General features: G+C 35.0%; 1 protein-coding gene across 1 annotated transcript; it reads left to right on the plus strand.

Moving 5' to 3' along the window:
* Nucleotides 1–819: 819 nt before the first annotated feature.
* On the plus strand, nt 820–16,255 carry LOC141390775 (uncharacterized). Its single transcript, XM_073963741.1, has 5 exons — nt 820–1,054; nt 1,121–1,328; nt 1,403–1,589; nt 14,950–15,066; nt 15,132–16,255. Exons 1-5 carry the CDS (start codon nt 914–916, stop codon nt 16,111–16,113), a joined length of 1,635 nt encoding a protein of 544 aa, XP_073819842.1. The 5' UTR covers nt 820–913; the 3' UTR covers nt 16,114–16,255.
* Nucleotides 16,256–20,080: the final 3,825 nt, after the last annotated feature.

Genomic DNA, 20,080 nt, shown 5'->3' on the forward strand with positions numbered 1-20,080 from the left:
AAACCCAATGGGAGTAGTTAAAAGTGATATCTTCAGAAACTATCTATCACAAGAAGAGAACAGATGGGACAAGATTAAAACATGTCAAATATCAACATCAACATGACCACATTACAACATCAAACATCTCCGCTGTTCATGTCCTATTCAAATGCAACAGATATTTAAAGCTCTAGGACACCCGTCCTTCACCATCTCGCTGAGACTACCGAACTATGTCCGGGAGACCTTCTGAGATTTCTCAATTCATCAGGCTGGATATAACTGCCAGTAGATTATAACGGATTAGCAATCATTACACGAGTTGCGGAGGTTCCATATCATTGAGCTGAATAGTGAATCGGGCTTCACCCCTTGTTCGCTCAGGGATGTTCGTAAGAAATAGTTTTAATAGTTTTCGTTCGTAATGAAAGAAAAAGAAACGAGCAAAAATTCACACATAATTTGTTATTCGTTATTGGCCTGATTGTATTTTAAACGAATATTACTGTGGTGCATCAACGGCAAGTGTTAGTCAATTTAAAAATGCTGAAACAAATTAATAAATTCATAATTAAATTTATTGACACTTCAAATCGGTATTCTCATTATGGAATGATAACATAATTTTGGCACTATCCCCATTAAAGCTTATCAAATAAATAGTTAAAGCATATTCACAAGCACCTGTACTACAACGAAGAGAGCATAGAAAAATATCAACTCTATCCACTCAAATATCAGCTGCTGAATATTCAGTTCTCTTTTTAACGTCGATAACGTCCTTATCTTAGATATTTGTTGAACTAGCGAAGGTAAACTGGCCAGTAAACAATACTTAGTTGGCTTATGTCTAGAGGAAGAGAGAGACATTCGAAACATATTAACGGCATTTCACAGTGGATAAGAAATACACAGCAACTAGCCAAACGTTATGGAACATTTTCATGCCCAATTTGATAAATACACCAAAATATGGATGGGTCCGAAGGCTACGAATTTCTTTAATGTTGATTGTTCAATAGGCAAAATTTTGTATGCCTTTATGAGAAATAATCCAAAAAATATATGCCAGGTAAGATTTCAATGTGAGTGAATACGTGTGTGGGTTGATTGATTCAAAAATTCGATAATTTTCTAGATATCCGATACTGAAGGTACAGCTTTGACCAACAATGAAGCCCTGACATTTGGTATACGCATTGCCCAATATTTTAAAACTATTGGCTTACGACAAGATGATGTTGTTGGTATTGTTGCGTCCAACACCACCTATCTTATGCCTGTGATCTTGGGTTGTTTATTCAATTGTACTCCCTTCCATGCGATTAATCACCAGAATGATGAAGGTATTTTTTGGATTGTCGAAATATAAGAGGCATGGCATGATAAACCACTTTTATCTTCAATTGTTTTATTCCAGCCACCATAAAACATTTATTTCAAAGCACGAGACCGAAGGTGATTTTTTGTGATGGCGCTATTTACCCTAATGTAGCTGTTATTGGCAAAATATTAAAAGCGAAAATGTTCACTTTGAGACAACATCGGGTGGATGTGGGAAAAATTGAAGATCTTCTGGAGCCAACAAATGCAGAATTGTTCTATGTGTAAGTAGAAGATTATTCTAATAGTTGATAGGGTAAAATATATATGTATATATCATGCGATATAATTTTACATATCAGCGGATATACAAAAATTCTAGATCCAACTGACAGTTTAAATCTGGGATATGTAATTTTATTATTTGGCAGAACCTATCTGTTCAGTTACTCGAGAGTACCCCTTCTGGACCGATTGTTTTCCATTTATCGAATTACAAATAAATGACTCCAAAGCCACGAACCCAACCTCAATTGTAGTAACAACAATAAATAACTACAGGTGGATTGTGTACTGTTTTGGGATGTCGTTAAACAATTTGGCGTCTTTGGCGTCATTTCGGTTTAATAAACAATTGGAGGGCATTTGTTATCGTGCAATTGTTTCTATGGGCTTCAATTTTGAAACATAAGAACGTGGTGATAAGAAAACAGTTACTGTTTTCAACACTGTCCACTGCTAGTATGCAGAAATATTATCAAATTTAACTCATTTTTAACTTTTAAAAATAATAAGCCATCAGTTTATCTACTATTAATTTAACGGTCAGCAATACCTCAAATATGTATGTGTGTCGTCTTATCAGGGTTTCGATTGGATTACAGTCGTACATACGGAGATGAAGCGACTAATTTTAGAAGGCACTATAAAAATGGAATATATTGATATCTAATGCCCCAGGGATGTAGCCAAAATGCAAAAAATGGGGATGTCGAACCTATTTCGGTGTTTATCACCATTTTTATACCCTCAGCATTTATGCTAACGCTAAAAAGTTTCTGGCCTAGGCAACACACAGTGTTACCAAACGCCTTTTGACATTTGCTCTGTTCCAGAACCTGCAAGAAGCTATTATTTTTTACTACGATAAAATTTTTTTCCTTTATGTTATCGGAAAAAATAGTAAAAATTAGTAGATTCGTGCAGTACTGGAACAGACCAATAGTTTTAGAAAGTTTGACAATTTTTAGACTAAACGTACTCCGGAAAGTTTGACATACGATAATGTGTTGTGTTTACAGCGACTTGAAAAAAATACTTTGCAAAAAAATGGAATTTACTTATGAACGGTTTCGTCCGATAATTTTTCACAACTATCTTCGTTGATAATCACGACAAGAATGTCTCGATCAGAATTAAACATTTGTATGTCGATAAAGGACCATCTATGAAAAACTGGTTTAGTGAATTCAATCGTAGCCGACACCCGCTAAAACGAAGATCGTAAGGCACGTCCAAAAACGTCAGTTGTGTCCAAAAAAATTAAGCCGTGCGTGAACGGATAATGCAAGATCGCCATGTGAGTTAGAGCCAATCTTGGGCATTTATTCCACCAGCTAACATTTGATATTGCATGAACACCTGGCGGCAAAAACTGGGGTTTTCTCGTTGGATCCCGTTTTGATAGGTGAAAGAAATTTCGAAAAAAATACTATTGCGGTGTCTCAACAGACGTTTATAAGATGGATTCAGGTGCCGTTTCATGGCACTATACGTATAAAGCAGCAATCGCCAGAAGATGCTGTAAAGGCGTTCAAAATTCATGTTTTGGAGGTGTCTCAATCAAGCCATTGCACTATAGGTAATTTGGCCAGTTGTTGAAGCAAAAAAACGATTTTGCAATTATTAATAATAAGAATTTTAGTTGACATTGAAAAAAGAACAGGTCACAATTTATGAATATGAATAACTTTTTTCAAAATAGCTCCATCAACACGGTTTAAATTGCATTCAAAGTGAGAATTTTGATGAAAAACTAAAAAATATGAATTATAAGGGTTATTTTAAGGTGTTTAAAACCGCGGCACCGACGTAGCCAGGGGGGGGGCCCGGGGGGCCCGGGCCCCCCCCCGAAATGATTTTAGTTCCCATAGGATATTAGCTTATGTTACACATTTTTTAATTTTTGAGTAAAATTTTAAACTGTTTTAAATTGTTAAAGAAATATGTAAAGTAATTGGAAGCATTACAGAGAATTATTTAACTACATTGGTAAACTTATTGTCCAACATATTTGAAAATATAAAAATAATGAACAAGTTAGGTTTTTTGAGCAATTTTATGCATAGTTCTTGTTAAGTTTTAAGGTGTTGTTTAAGCGTTTAATCGGAATTTCAGGCTGATAAACTCCAAACAAACAAACGTACAAACATTTTTCTACTTTATATATATTGATTTACAGTGGTAAGTAAATTTTTTTGCAATTATTTATATTTCATTGTCTCAAATATAAGAATATAAAAGGTTTTGACACGTTATACAACAAAAAATTTGAAAAAATCTGAAAATACATAACACGCCTAAAAATTTAATGGTCAAAACATATGCAACTGAACCAATTCCGATGCAAAAATCTTCAATATTTTGTAAAATATATTTTTTTTGTTTGATTCAAGTAATTTTTATTTGTTTTGGGAACATTAAAAGTGAATACAATTTTGAAACTGATATCAGTCATACGTACTTCTTCGAGGGATCGTAGGGATTTGGTCCATATCAGAATGATGGATACTGATGTATTGAAGTTATAACGGGCGGTACCATTGGAAATGTTGGATTCTATAAACTTAAAAAGTTTTAGAAAGCTCATCAAAAGATAACTAAACACCAAAATTGAGTATATAGACACTTCCAGAAAAACGAAATGAATGAACTATAAATAATTGCAAATAAATACTTAATTTTAATTTCAAAAAAAATATTTTAAGTAAAATTTCCTAAAACGTGCAATTTTGTTGCAAATGTATTGGCCACCATTGTATTACATATTATTTCCAATAGGAAACAGGAACAACTTTTTTCAAAATCATTAGTAGCGACCAAAAAAACACAAAAAGCCAAAAAGTATTTAATTTTTCTTAAACTCACTCATATAGACTTTTACTAAATTGACCGTGTTTGGCCGTGATTTTGCCACCTAAAACACATTACTGAAAGTGTTATGCATTGATATTAATAGGTTTCAAAACCCGATTACTTCGTAAAATTGTCGAATTTTGGATTGATGAAATAAATAAATAAAAAATTATTTATGTTTACAATTTCATTGCAAGTAAAGTAAGTAATGGTAACAAATTGTTCGTTATATCCTTGGTTTTCTTTTAAACGGTTCGCCTGTAGTAAGCTTTATTTTATCTCTCTTTTACATAATAATTAGACATCGGATTTTGCATATTTGCATATTTTTTATTTATAAAGATACGAAAATTCTGATTGGACCAAAATTCGTTTTGAAGAAAACTAAATGCAATGACAGGCTCATATTTTTTATTATTTTTTTTTTGCATATTTGCATATGCACAAAATATGCAAAAAATATGCAAAATATGCCAAAAATATGCAAAAAATATGCAAAATATGCAAGTAATTTTTTTGACAAAAATCATCAAATTAAATTTGGAAAGTCATCAAAAAGTGTTCTAAATTAAGTTTATTGCCGTTAAACGTCGATTTCTTAGCAGATTATCATGTTATTAATTATTATTCCGCCACAGCAATAAATCTGGACTAAAAGACTTAGAAAATTTCTTATAACCCAGCCTTCTTATTACAACGTAAGTTGCTTTCTAATACAAATTTGTTTAAAAACTCAATCAGAAATGTCAAAATGTATGTATCCAAATATGTTGATAGTTTCTGCTCGGCCAAAATTGTCTGACAGAATAACATATGAGCTAGAAATTAAGACTAAGAAAATATTGAATATTACACAAAATCTTTCATATTTTATTAAAAACGTATAACAAATATATACGGTGCCATCATGAATATTTCCCTCTGGATTTTCCACACGGAAAATAATTTTTAAAAGTGAAATTCTTTTAAAATCAATATTTGTTAAAAGATGAAAACTACTAAAATCGCTTCATTATGGCGTATTCTAGTCGAATCGGCAAAAATATTCCCTTTTTGAGCATAAATACGGAAATAAAAAATTGTGAAATTGGGGAAAGGAAACAAATTCTGCACGGAATTGTTATTCATGATTGCACTGACAACTATATTTTAATACCGTAAGGGTATTATGTCTTAGTGAATGAGTTTGCAACATGCAAAATGAAACGAAATAGACCCACAGTTCATTTTGATGATCTGCATAGATTCGCACTTATCCATCTCGCCATGTCTTTTTGAAAACAAAGCACAGGTCACATTTATAGACCACTTCGCATAAAAATTGGGGATCTTTTGGCCCTAGGGCGATCCCTATTTCGGTAAGAATTGATTCAGATTTGGATATTGCTCCCATATATACAGTACATTCGCAATAATCCCTACACCACAGGTTTCGGCGGTGTCCGAATTATCAAATTGTTCGGATTAACGAATTGTAAGGAAAATAAATTATTTTATATGATTAAATCACTCGTGGAAGTTATATAATACTTTTTTAAATTGTAATTGCTAATAACGAACACTTAAATAAAAGTGCTCTACGTGTAAAAACTAGTGACATTTTTCTACTCGACAATCCGGAAAAAGAAAAAGCCAATCAGATTGTGAAAGTAGTGCTAGAAATATGGCGTTTTTAAAGTTTACATCAGGATGTAAGCAAACCTAGAGACAGATGTGGAATTTCATCCTTTTGTAAATTAATATTTTAGGTGTGAAGTGCATTTGGCAACTTTAATGACAATATTGCGGCGAATATTTTTCTTAATATATTTATTTATATCCTATACAACAAGACTAATGTGTCATGAAAGGTTTGTCCTTGTACTCGATAATTTTTACTAAATGTTGCTGAAACAATTTTTTTACCAACTTCTCCATTAAACAACTGTCAAAATTCGAAGCATTGGTAATAATTAGTACAAATTATCGAGTACACGGACAGGTATAAATTAAACAATTGTGTTTACAAAAGGGTTATGACTTTTCGACTGTGTTACCAAAATTGTTTTCCTGTAGCAGGAATGAATGAACTATATTTTTTAGCATTCCAAATACTTTTCTAGCAGAAATATGTGAGTGGTTTTGCCATTTTAAAGACAATTCCAAGGTTTTTGACTTATTTTACCACGACCACTCTATTGTGTGGTTTTTCTAAGTGATGTCATTTTGCACTAATCATTGGACGTTCTTAATTTTTCTTATTATTCATCGTGGATGGGTATTACAATACATAATGCATTACTTTTCGCCGAGGAGTGAACATTTTCCAATTCTGCATTAAGCGATATTATAAAATATGTATTTTTAGTGCATTAAACTAAAACCATGTCATCAATATTAAAGCGGCAGTTAGAGCATTTTCCCAAAGAAGCTTTTTGACCATAAAGAACCAAATTTGCCAATTTATGTCTGTATATACTGAATAAAGGACTAAACACTATAAAATATATTAAAATCTAATATGTGGATATTCAAAACGTATACTTCTAATTATAGTTATATTCCAGAACCTGGAATCGTAAATGGTACTTTAGTACTTTTTCCCATTTTGCGCTAAAAAATGAACCCTTTTACCAAAGTAGAAAAAATTGCGCTTTTATCAAAAAAAACACTTGCATATTTAGCATATTTTTTGCATATTTTGCATAGTTTTTGCATATATTTTGCATATTTTTTGCATATATTTTGCATATTTTTTGCATATTTTTGATATGACCCCATATATCGAAAAATTAACCCTCAAAACGCCTAGATCCACAATTTGAGTCCAATCGGATAAGAAATAAAAAACATGCTAAAATCCGATGTCTAATAATAATCATTGCATTGTAGTACTAAACTCTTCTTAATTAAGGTATATTTCAAAAATATACAAAATTATAATGAAATTTGTATGAAAATCTACTCGCTGGGTCAAAATTTTTTTACTTACTACCGTGATCGTGTTCAGCGGTTTTTTGTGTATAAGAAAACTTATGAATATGACATTGGAGGAAATAGCTTTGTTCCTTATACGTATACGTAGTTGATAATAACCGCTTAATTTTTTCAGATAGTTGCGAAGTAGTGCTTATTAAAAAAATAATTGTAGCATTATTTGATGTTGTAAATATTCTTAAAAAATCTTTAAACATTTATATAAGATTTTTTCTACTTGGAGAATTTTGAGTAAAGTGCAACTTATGGGAAACACACGGAAACACTACAGGACTTTTTTAATATTAAATTACATACCCCGAGGTATCTACTCCCAAAATTTCGTCTGCCTTTGTTTGCCTTTTTTCATGTTATCAACAATTTTCTAAATCCATTTTTACATGAAAATACCTAATAGAAAGTAGGACATTGGTATGTGGGATATACCAAAACGTGAACCTTAGTGAATAATGTTTGGTGTGTAGATGTTTTGTCTATTAAAAAACCGAAAACAAAATTTGCAGCCATTTCCGTTGGAAAATGTTGCTAAAACCTTCATAATTCTGGATATCGGGAGATACCTATATATGGGCACTATATCAAAACGTTGATCTAGGTCGAACATTTTTGGTACGGAGGTTTTGTGTGTACTTAGAACCCGAAATACCAAAGTACAGTCAATTTGATTGGAAAATATGAAGAGTACATTCAAAATAACGAAAATCTCGGGGATAGACCGAACCGTGGACCTAAACCCCCATCAATAGAACTAATGTTATATACCCCCTGAGGATCCTAAGTACCAAAATACAGCAAAATTAACAGTGAAATGGGGTCCACATACCCAAAGTACCTTATATGCGGAGGTACCGTTACGAGGACGATATGCTTTAACGGTGAGCTATATTCGCCATACTCAGTGTAAGCATATCTATACAAATAAGTAACATCTTTACCAAATTATAGCCGCTTACCTCAATTAGTTTAGGAGTTATTAATTTTTCCCCGCTAGATTTGGATTTCGCCCACAGTGCGTCGGTCTGGCTTGCTGGAGCGCACGATAACTCTCGAACGGATCAACCGATTCGGTCCAAAATTTTGCTTTCGTAATATTTGGTCCAAACTTAGTTTAAGTTCGAAGATGGGTCATGCAGTTTAAATCCGAAAATGGTCCATACCAGGGTTTCGGAGTCGAGGTATTTTCGGCTCGACTCCAGACGAGTTTTTTTCACGACTCCGACTCCGACCCCAGGTCGACTCCGAGAGTGAATTCCTATACCTATAAAAATGAATAAAATATGCACAATTTTATAACTTTTTCCTATATTTTGGCCTATATAGGCTAATGTCATAGTTTTTCCTTTCATATTCATTAGAAAGGGCATTCGTTCGAATACATTCGAACGTATGAATGTTGTTTCTGCCGAATCTTAAATTAAAAAATAGCAAAGTCAAAAAACATATGTGAAAATGAAGGGGCAACACAAATTATAAGGACTACATGCAATAAAAATTATGAGCAATTCATGACCAAGTTTCATAATGGATGTAAGCCAACATTTTAGTGTGCTTAGCCTTAAAATGGGACCTCCAGTTGTAAAGCTCAATAAAAGCCATTTTTCATGATTTTTTTCCGAGAAAACTACGTAACATTTTGGCAGATTTTTTTCTTCATCTGAAAGAGAAAAATATTACGAAATTTTGAGGCCGTCTACGAAACCCTGTTTTTATTAAAGCATTTTGGGGTGCCAGCTCTAGCTCGAAAACTAATAAACCAATTGTCATATATTTTTGAGATCGATTTCGAGAAAAAACACAGTTTATATGCTGCATACAAAATAAAACACATTGTACCCATCCAACGTTCATACTAAGGCAATATTGTTCCGATCCACTAAAAAATTTGACCACATATTCTATGCTATTTATTCTTTCTACTTTTTTTCTGAAATTTTTAAGTAGGGATCATCCCTTGAACTAAAATTCAACGCTCATATTTTGATCTTTGGTGTGGAGTGGATAATTTTATTGAAATATTTGAGGTATATTGTGTACACCACTCAGCACGTAGGCAGATGGATGTTTTCTATAACTGAAAAACTAGCACACGAAGATTTCATGCATGAAAATGTTCTACAAAATTGTTGCTAAGAATATTTTATGTAGGGTCTGTCCACTAGGACAAGAAATCGATATTGTCATGTTTTTATTGTCCTTTATCACTTTTATCCGATCCTTTCTCATGAAAACTCAATGATTATGTATTTCATAAAATTTCGTATGAGCTACTGATTGTGTAGAAAACTCGGATACACATGAACTATATCTGTTCCTGGCGGGCAGGTTTGGTTATTTGAATGTCTACATCTAAAGCCCTCATTGAGTATATAATGATATAATATAATAATGAATCCTAGAAGAAAGATTCGCAGTTTGTCAGAATTCTGATGCCCTAATTCGGAAGCGTAACCATCCGAATTTCATATATAGTTAATAGATTATGCGAAATTTACCGAAATACATAAGCATACGGTTTTTTGAGAAAGTAACGGATAAAACTGATAAAGGACAATGAAAACGTTACAATACACTGTGCGACACGAAAATTATTAACCATATTCTGACACCGCAGCGAGATAGAAGACCAAAAATAAGAAGACACGTGTCCCGGCGTTTTTCCCTGTCACTTCAACTTTCGCGGTTATGCCCCCCAGAAAATTAAATTATTTTTAACGTTTCCCCAGCTTAAAAAACTTTTGTGTTAAATTACGCGAAGCTCGTAGTAAATGAGCTGTAACTCGTCGAGTATTAGAGATATCAGTATGAAAATTTGACACAAGATAAAGTAGAAGTTTTAGAAAAAATAGAAATTGCTAACTCAGAAAACGTATTTTTCGAGTTATGTCACTCTTTGAGTAAATGAGCGATATGTTTTCTTATACCTTTCTTTTAAAATAAATAATGATTTTTAAAAAATTGTTCCTGTTCTAAATTTAATGTTATATTTCTATAACGTGGAAAAAATTTCGACCGGAGTCGGAGTCGATTTATTTTTTTCGACTCATACTCTGACTCCACCAAAATTGCTCGACTGCGACTCCACTTTTGGGGTACCTCTCCCACAAAAGTTCAACATTTTTGTTTAAGTGCATCTGTTTGGCATCTGTTAGAAGATTCTTTAGAAAATGATACAGATGCTACTCCTTGTGGTCCTGTCTAAAGCGATATTATGTTTTTCGTGCGCAAGTCCATGATTCCATCCGTGGTGGCTTTAAACTTCCTAGACTCAATTCATATTTTTAATATATCGTTTTGAAGACCACACCACTCGTTTAACGATCCCTATTCCATTATAATCTATTTGCAGTTATGTTATTATGTGAATTATTATATTATATATGAATTGAGTTTGATGTGTGATGCTGTAGAAGCTTCCTTAATGGCCAGTTTCTCAGACAGAAAAATACCTCAGTCCTCAGGTAGCTTTGTGGATGTAGATATGTTTGCTTCTTCCGGGAAGACACCAGAGCCGACTCCATTATTCTTCTTCATGTACATATACGGTTTCGTAGCCTCTGTTAACCAATCCTTTACTTTGTTTTCGTATAGGCTTATTGTGTGATGTCTATGTTTATATCCTCATAAACCAAAAGGATTCGAAGGCTATCTATAGCGATTCTGGGATGCTTTACATTAATCCGCACTACCTTAAGCATCACTTTTTTGCGATAATATGGTTGGCCCCTCTAGTGGCATGTTATCCAGTAGCATTTCGGCTTCGTCGACGTCAGGTTGGACTTTAACTTTGGCCTTCCTTATAAAAAGTAACACCTAGTTTCCCAATCTCTCAAATAATCGATAGAACTAGTCTCATGCTGTTATTGTTGGGTAGCTCAGTGACGATTACCGACCACTCGTCCATTGGAACATCCTTGTTCATCTTCTCCAGAATTTGATCAGCATGTCGCGATTGATAGTGTCCAATGGGCAACCAAACTCTGGCAGATGGTCTCATTTGGATTTCCTGGGCCAAAATCAGCCTGATGTCGTCCCAAAGATCGCTAATATTAGCCATGGTTTTTACGGAATCCATTGGAGAACTCGTCAATACATTTGATTAACCTGTAAGCACGATGCACATCGCGATAGTCGAAATGAGGTACAGGAGAATTTTCGTTTTTAAAAACATATTCCAGAATTTGTTCAGACAACTCAGTTTCTTCTTTACCCCATTCCCCAGTGGTGAGAACGACAGTTTTCCGTTCATGTTGTTGGCCACCGAAACTATCAGGTTCGTTGAAGGGTTGTTTTATTGTTGAAAAGACCTTGGTATTGTGACTTAGCTTCTTCCTCTTATCGGGCGTTATGTCCCCTGTCCGGATACGTTATCGCTTAGAAGGGCGATCTTCGATTTGAGACATCTCCGGCAATCAAGTATACGTACTAGGGTTATAACTTATTGACATTTTTTCTCAAAAATGATTTCCTGTAGCAGGGATGAATGAACTTTTGTCTAATAATCACTACGCTATCGTTTATTCCATTGAATTATAAAAAAAGTTCACGCACAAAACGATTTTAAAAATATAATTTTTTGAAAAAATGTATAAAACGAAAAAAAAAAATTTCAAAAATTATTTTTTGTTGCACGAATGAATAAATATAAGCCTACTACCCAGCAAAAATACTCATTACAAATTGGCCTACTTTCTTATTATTTTAACACGGGCATGCCATAGGGAGTAAGTAATTATTTTTTGGCACTTAAAAGTAAATAAATAAGTAGTTACGACTTGAAGTAACCAGGGAGTAACTACTTATTTATCTACTTTTTAGTGGCCAAAAAATAAGTACTTACTCCCTATGACATGCCCGTGTTAAAATAATGAGAAAGTAGGCCAATTTGTAATGAGTATTTTTGCTGGGTAATAACTATAATAATGTTTATTTCATTCAAATATTGAAAAAGGTCATGCACAAACCACTTTGAAAAAATTTTAGATTTTTGTTTTTTGTTAACAAATTATATCTTTAAATAAAAGCGTTTACGACATTTTTACGATTCTCAGAATAGAAGAAAATTGGTGAGAAATAAACGTTATGTCAGTTTAATTATCTCATGTGACTCTAAAGTTTATTTTCAATTGTATATCTGCTTATAGTGACTTCAAAAAATTGTCCATAATTTTGATAAATTCAAATTTTAAAATCATTTTGTGCGTGAGGTTTTTTCACCGAATCACCTTATAATTATGATTTTATGTAATGTTATGGCAAAACTCATTACGCTATGATACATGAGGTTGTAAAAAAGTCATAACCCTAATACGTACGCCTCATTCCCTTCGTGCACTGTACCGTTGCAACGCGTTGGCAGCATTCTTGGGCTTTTCGTATTAGTCCGGTCAAAATAGACATGTGTATAAGGGGGAAATAGCAAAAATTTCCACAAAGCTGAATTTTGGTGGAGAGCTAGGATTGGCCATTAGAAGCAACGTCCTAAAAGTCCCCATCGATCCCATGTGTGCAAAACAAGTTATTCGGGGTCAAAGGTCATTTTTGGAGGCATTATTCAGTTTTTTTAATTTTTCTCAAAAATGGTAAGACCTAGCAAAAGCCGGCTAAAGTAAAAGTTGTAGATTCAATAATTGTCTACAAGAGAGGTCTATATGAAAAAGACTTAAAAAAGACTTACCATTTTCGAGATATCGCGATCTAAAGGTCAAATAAAAAATTAGCCGCGTAAGTACATTATAAGGCGAAGCGGTTAAAGTAACGACACTATGTGTTAAATACTTTCGTAAGCTTTCAAACGATATCCACTTTGCAGTAATCGGTTCAGTAGAACCGGGTCTAACCTGGTTTTTAAATTTGGCCTTTCGGGTCGAATAACCGGCGAACCGGATCCGCAACCGTTGAAAATTATACATTTCCGTAATCAGCGCAACAAACCCTACCTTCGGACAAAACTTGAAAAAAATCGGAGAGTTTTCGTTGGGGTCGTTCCCGTTGGGCTTTCGATTATACATGTGGGTTAAATGGGCTATTTTTGCATAAAATGACTCTAACATTGAATAACTCTACTAAACACGCTCCGAGTTTGTTGGAATTTTTTTTAGAAGATAGCTATAATTTCGCTCTTCAAGAAAATATATATTTTTTGGGGGGACAGACCCGATAACTTCGCTTATTTTAGCCGGTTCGTCTGAATATGTGCATATTTCCCTTATAAGTGCATAAAAATCATGTGTTTTTTAGAACAGCTATATCTCAAGAATGGTTCTTTATAGGAAAAAAAATTATAAAGGTCAAACTTTTAGATAATTTTTCTGTGTACAATATACTGTACTTTAATCACTTTTTGATTAGATCAACTGTTTTCAAAAAATAAATCTGAAAACCGAAAAACCCTTAAAATTTGACCTTTGACCCCGAATAATTTTTTTTTTTGTTGGCATTTTTTTATTGTTGGACTGCAGAATTTTACATCTTTGTGTTTATTTCAGCTTTAGTCCATATTTTGTTGTAATTCAATTGTTTGAATAACAACAAAATATTTTAAAGTGGATATGAAATTGATTAGTTGCGGGCGAAGGGTAGGGAATACTATAGTTTCAGTTGTCACCAAACAACTTCATCAGTTCCCTTTTTCGCCGACTCTGTATCGATAAACAGTATTCCCTATAAACTATAGTATTCCCTACCCTTCGCCCGCAACTAATCAATTTCATATCCACTTTAAAATAATTTTTTTTTTTTTTGTACACATGGGATCGATTGGGACTTTTAGGACGTTGCTTCTAATGGCAAACCCTAGCTCTCCACCAAAATTCAGCTCTGTGGGAATTTTTTCTATTTCAATGTCTATTTTGACCGGACTATATGTCTAACGGACTTTTATTTTTTGTTAACATTCGTAATTTATCCATTTTTCGGGACAAACAGAGTCGGTGCTCTTTTAGTGTTTTGCTGATGAAGTGTATCAGAATTGTTTCCACTGCTGACTTAATTTGCAAGCTATCCGCTCCTGGCTCAGAGTTCCCATGCTGGCTTGCGCAGACACGAGAGGGAGATGCTAGCTAGATGTCGGTCATTCAAATCCTCGGAACCTCCACTTAAATCTATATAACATACATACATTTTTTATCATCATAAAATTCTAACGACTTCCGCCTGCCCGTCCGTCTGTCAGTTGAAATCAAAATACAGCTACAGAAGTTTCTAATACTCCTAGGATGCTTTGTATTGAAAATGGGCTTAACGGTCCATGTTGTGATATGGCCCACCATAGAACGGTACATCATGATTTTCGAAATTTTGAAGGTTTTAGTCGCATTATCCCAACGAAATGGCTAAAATTTAATATTTGTCTTCGTTGGGGATGTAAAATGTTTCTGTAGAGAATTAGGGATACAGCTTTACGGTAACGCCTTAATTTAGATATTTTTAAAGTTTCAGCCACATCATCCAATATAATTTCAGGTCGTAGTTTTCAAATTATTCTTACTCACCTACTCCAGCTGAATGATTAACTAGTATTCTTCTTTATTCCAGGCCAGAAACTCTTAAACAGGGAGGCGATCAAACTGTGGCCATTGTTTGTACAGCTGGCACAACGGGAATGCCCAAAAATGTCTGCATATCAAATTCTGCGTGCATTTTCGATTATGGGTAAGTTAAATGACGAATTCAATTTTTTTAAAAACATTAAATAACATTTCACATTTCTCACACAGATTTTTAACGGGCGATGATGTGCTTTTCTCTTTCGGAACTGTTGATATGTCCTCAGGCATGTTCAATGTCCTATTTAGCTGTGGCCATGGCTCCACTAGGATTATTACTGACAAACCACAAAGTGCCGAATATCTATTGGAGCTAATAAATAAATACAAAATCACTTTACTCACCCTCTCGCCCAGCTGTGTTGCTGCTCTCACGAAATGCAATATTTTGACCAAAGACAAATTAAGCAGTGTACGATTTATAAACATAACAGGTGGCAATGTTCCCGTTATGACATTGTTAAAACTTCAGGATTATCTTACGAATGGAATCATTTCATACGGTTACGCATTAACCGAGTGTGGAGGTATTGCTGGCAATATGGGTGTGAGTCACCCGAATAGTGTGGGTAAAATTGTACCGGGGGTCCATGTGAAAATTGTGGATGAAAATGATCGTAACCTTGGACATGGAGAATTGGGAGAAATAATGGTACACACCGGTAAAGAATGGAATGGTTATTATGGAAATCCATCGGAGTCCAAACGCATGCAAGACTATCAAGGTTGGTTTCACACCGGCGATTTGGGTTACTTTGACAGAGACAATTATTTGTATGTTGTCGATCGCAAATGTAACTCGCTGCGTTTTCACGGCATGCAGTATTGGCCTTTGGAATTGGAACAGTGCGTATCCGAGCTACCCGATGTCTTAGAAGTTTGTGTATTTGGTCTGTGGAATGAAGTTGATGGTGATGCTGCAGCAGCAGCAGTAGTCAAAGTGCCTGGTAGCAGACTCAGTGAACAGGACGTAGTAGAGTATGTGGCAAAACGTTTGGTCGTTGCACACAAACAGTTGCATTGTGGAGTGTTCTTCCTCGATGAATTACCAAAGACTGGTAGTGGTAAAGTGCTAAGGGATAAAGCACGAGATATGGCATTGGGAAAACATTGGGTAGTCCCGAAGACATCTTTTAATCGTTTACAGCTATAGGTTGCTAAGTGGAGTACTGCAAGTGCCAATATTTTATTTTCTATTTTTAAGTATTTATTTTAAATATTAGCCATAATTATTCTTTTAGTTTTATAAGTGTGTGAGAATAAATGCTTATCGTTAAGGTATTTTGGAAGCTAAATTGAAAGTTCTTATCATTTGACAGTGATACCCAACTGCAATCACAATTTTGGTTGATAAACTAAAGGCAAAACAAAAAATTGTTTGTTGTTCTGAAGAATTCACTAAATATCTGGGTGTGGTGAATCACCTATGTCAGTAATTAATGTTGAGTTGGTTTATCGGAAATGATTTTGGAAATGAGTGACGTAGGGGATGAAAGATGCCAAGGAATTTATCTTGGTCCCTCTTTCATCTCAAGTGTACACTGACGTCCCCGTGGTGTCACCTGGGGAACTGCCTTTAACACCCGTTAAAGGTAGTGAGCTAACATGTGCCGCGCGTTCACCCATAAGAACTTTAAAAACTTGGGTTTGGGGGTCGGGTTAGTAACCCTCCCCTAGAAAAAACATCCTACTATGAAAAAACGAAAGAAAAGAAAAACAAACCCCTCTAAAGTTGACGACCCCCGCAAACCATGACCAATTTGCGAAGCTGCACTCGGAAGGTTCGCACTTTTTATAGAGAAGGTGCAGTTTACGCATTGGCAGATGTACTTGAAAAGTACAAGGCCGACATTACTGCCATACAGGAAATACGATGGAATGGGAAAGGCGTCACAACAACACCTAAAGGTGACGCACTGTATTATAGCTGCCATGATATAAAGCATGAGTTTGGTTGCGGATTTGTAGTTGGTCGGAGGTTGAAACACCTGGTCTTCACACCAGTGAATGAAAGACAATTCGAATAAAAGCCAAATTTTTCAACATCAGCGCAAATAAGCTTATGCTCCCACTGAAAACAAGGACGAACTGACCAAAGATATATTTTATGAGCGCCAAGAAGAAACATATGACCGTTGTCCTGCCCATGACATTGAAATTATTGTAGGCGATTTAATTGCCAAAATTGGAAAGGAAAATATCTTTGGCCCAACAGTCGGAAAATTCAGTCTCCACAGTGAAACATCTGACAATGGTATGATGCTGATAGACTTCGCAGCGGCAAAAAACATGGTAGTTAGCAGTACCAGATTTAAGCATCTCGATATTCATAAGGGCACTTGGCTGTCTCCAGACCAAAGACCAATAAATCAAATTGATCACGTTGTGATAGATGGAAGACATTCATCGAGCGTGTTGGATGTACGATCGTTCCGAGGAGCAAACATAGATTCGGACCATTACCTCGTTGCAGCAAAGGTACGTACCCGTCTAAACGTTGCAAATAAAGCACGGACAGACACAACTCGAAAGTTTGACATCGCTAAGCTGCAAACACAACAGATAGCCACAACATATTCCACTCAACTGACCCAATTGCTTAATGAAAGCGCTTCTCGTCCCGATAACATATCAGCACAATGGCAAAATATTGCCCACACCATGCAAACAGCCGCAAAATCAGTACTTGGATACCAGAGACCTCCACCAAAGAATCCATGGTATGACCAGGAGTGCCGTGCTGCTACCGAAGAAAAAATGCGGCATACAGTCGACTCCGCTTTACTGTAAGTCGGTTTACTGAAAAATATCGGATAACTGAAATCGTATTTCTGCACCATTACATTTTTAGGTCAATTTCTCACTATTTACTCCGCTTTAGTGAAACTCCGCATAACTGAAAATATCGGATAACTGCAATTGTGTTTTGACAAAATTTTGGACTTTCCATTGAAATCACTCCGCTTTACTGAAAAAAATTATCGCCATCTTTTTTCAATAACTAGATCATGATGAAATTATAAGGTGTCGTAAAACTCCAGCGTCGTGGTTTCAATCTGTCAATTTTTTTGTTGTGAATAAATTTTATGAAAACGTAAACAAATATTTTGATATCTTGATGAATTTTTGGTCAAAATACAGTTGTTGGTGTGCTACTTACATGATCTGGTAAATAGATCTTGAACTAGATAAACTCATAAGAAGAGACGAAAATAACGTAACGTTTAGTATTGATTTATATTATTAAAATAAGTTAAACATTTCTATAACTTGATTCTTCTAATTTCTTTTTAGTTATATATGTGGGATAAAAAAAGTTTAAAGAATAGAGTAAAAGTGAAATCAGTAGTGGGACTCTGTAACTCATTTTTGCTGTTATCGATAATTGTCGGTAAAATTAAAATGCTTATAATTTCGATAATTAACGAAATTTTTCGGTAAGTTAACGATGAAAAAAGAGTAGTAGCTACCCTCTACCGACACAAGCAATGATGCCAACTTTTCTTTATGTTTATAGTCATAATTTTGCGATTTAATTTTACCGCTTTTTGTCGGTAACAGCAAAAATGAGTTACAGAATCCCACTACAGATCAAGAAAAGAAACTTATGAACATTAGAAATGAAGTACGACGTCAATATCTCGAACTTTAAAAATAAAGAAACAATTGTAGTGAATCCAAAAAGAAATGTGTTGATGGAAGGACATAGATCAGGATCACTTAAAAACGATGAAAATTTTGTTCAGAAATGCAACCTAAACAGACCACAAGGAAGTCAGTCATTTAGATTTTTGTATTATTTTAATTGGATTAAAATAACGACTCTAGAGGTAACAATTATAGTAGAGTGGCGACGTGATGTTCCGGAGAATTACCTATGGTCAACATATTCGATATTCCAGTTTCAATATTTATGTAAATTATGGTAATGTACGTGTCAAATGTGATTTTTTATTTTTTAACTGTTAAAAACTGTATATGATTGGATTCCCGATTTTTTACTTTTATTCAAAGTTCGGATAACTGAAAACTTTTCGCTTATGCGATGTTCGGATAACTGGAAAAAATTACAGTTATCCGAACTCCGCTTATGCGCAAACTTCGGATAACTGAAACAAATATGCTGATTTTTGTCCGTTCCAGTAAAGCGGAGTCGACTGTATAGGGCTACTTTACAATCAGTAGCAACGCGTAGCGCACGAGAGAGGTATCGGGAGAAAAGGAGAGAGGAGAAACGTCTTTTCCGCAGGAAAAAGAGAGAGATGGAAAAGAGGGAGTGTGAACAAATAGAGATGTACAGGAGACAGAACGAAGTCCGAAAATTCTACTAAAGAGTGAAGCATCAAACTGATGGCTTTGGTACAGGCATATCCTCCTGTAGAGACCAACAAGGTAATTTGGTAACTGATACAGGTAGTGTGCTTAGGATATGGAAAGAACATTTTTCCAAACTGTTGGTATCCGATAGCAGTGAAGACGGCGAAGATACCACAGATCCAATCCCAGAAGATGGTATTGAATGTATACCGCCCAGCCAAGATGAGGTAAGGACAGCAATAAACCGGCTGAAGAATAATAAGGCGGCAGGAGCAGATGGCCTACCAGCCGAGCTGTTCAAGACCGGTGGCGACACGCTGATAAGGTGTATTCATCAGCTAGTTAGCACCATCTGGCAGGAAGAACGAGTACCCGACGATTGGAACCTGAGTATCCTGTGCCCCGTCCACAAGAAGGGAGATAAGACTGTATGCTCTAACTATAGGGGCATAAGTCTTCTCCCTATTGCATACAAGATAGTGTCAGGGATAATGTGCGAACGACTCAAGCCTATGGTGAACGGGCAGACTCCACCATTGACCAGATATTTATCCTGCGACAAATCCTGGAGAAGACCCAAAAGATGCAGATCGACACTTACCACCTTTTTGTAGATTACAAAGCAGCCTTCTACAGCCCCCTACGTTCAAAGGTATTCCAAGCCATGTCTGAATTTGGTATCACTGCAAAGCTCATTCGGCTTTGTAGAATGACATTAACTGATACTCGGTCCTCAGTTAAAATAAAAAAACCTCTCCAAAGAGTTTAGAACCAAAAGAGGTTTCAAACAAAGTTAATGCCTC

The sequence above is a fragment of the Musca autumnalis genome, unplaced genomic scaffold, assembly GCF_047663935.1.
Source record: "Musca autumnalis isolate F117 unplaced genomic scaffold, ASM4766393v1 scaffold_1, whole genome shotgun sequence".
In the NCBI taxonomy this organism is placed as follows: Eukaryota; Metazoa; Arthropoda; class Insecta; order Diptera; family Muscidae; genus Musca; species Musca autumnalis.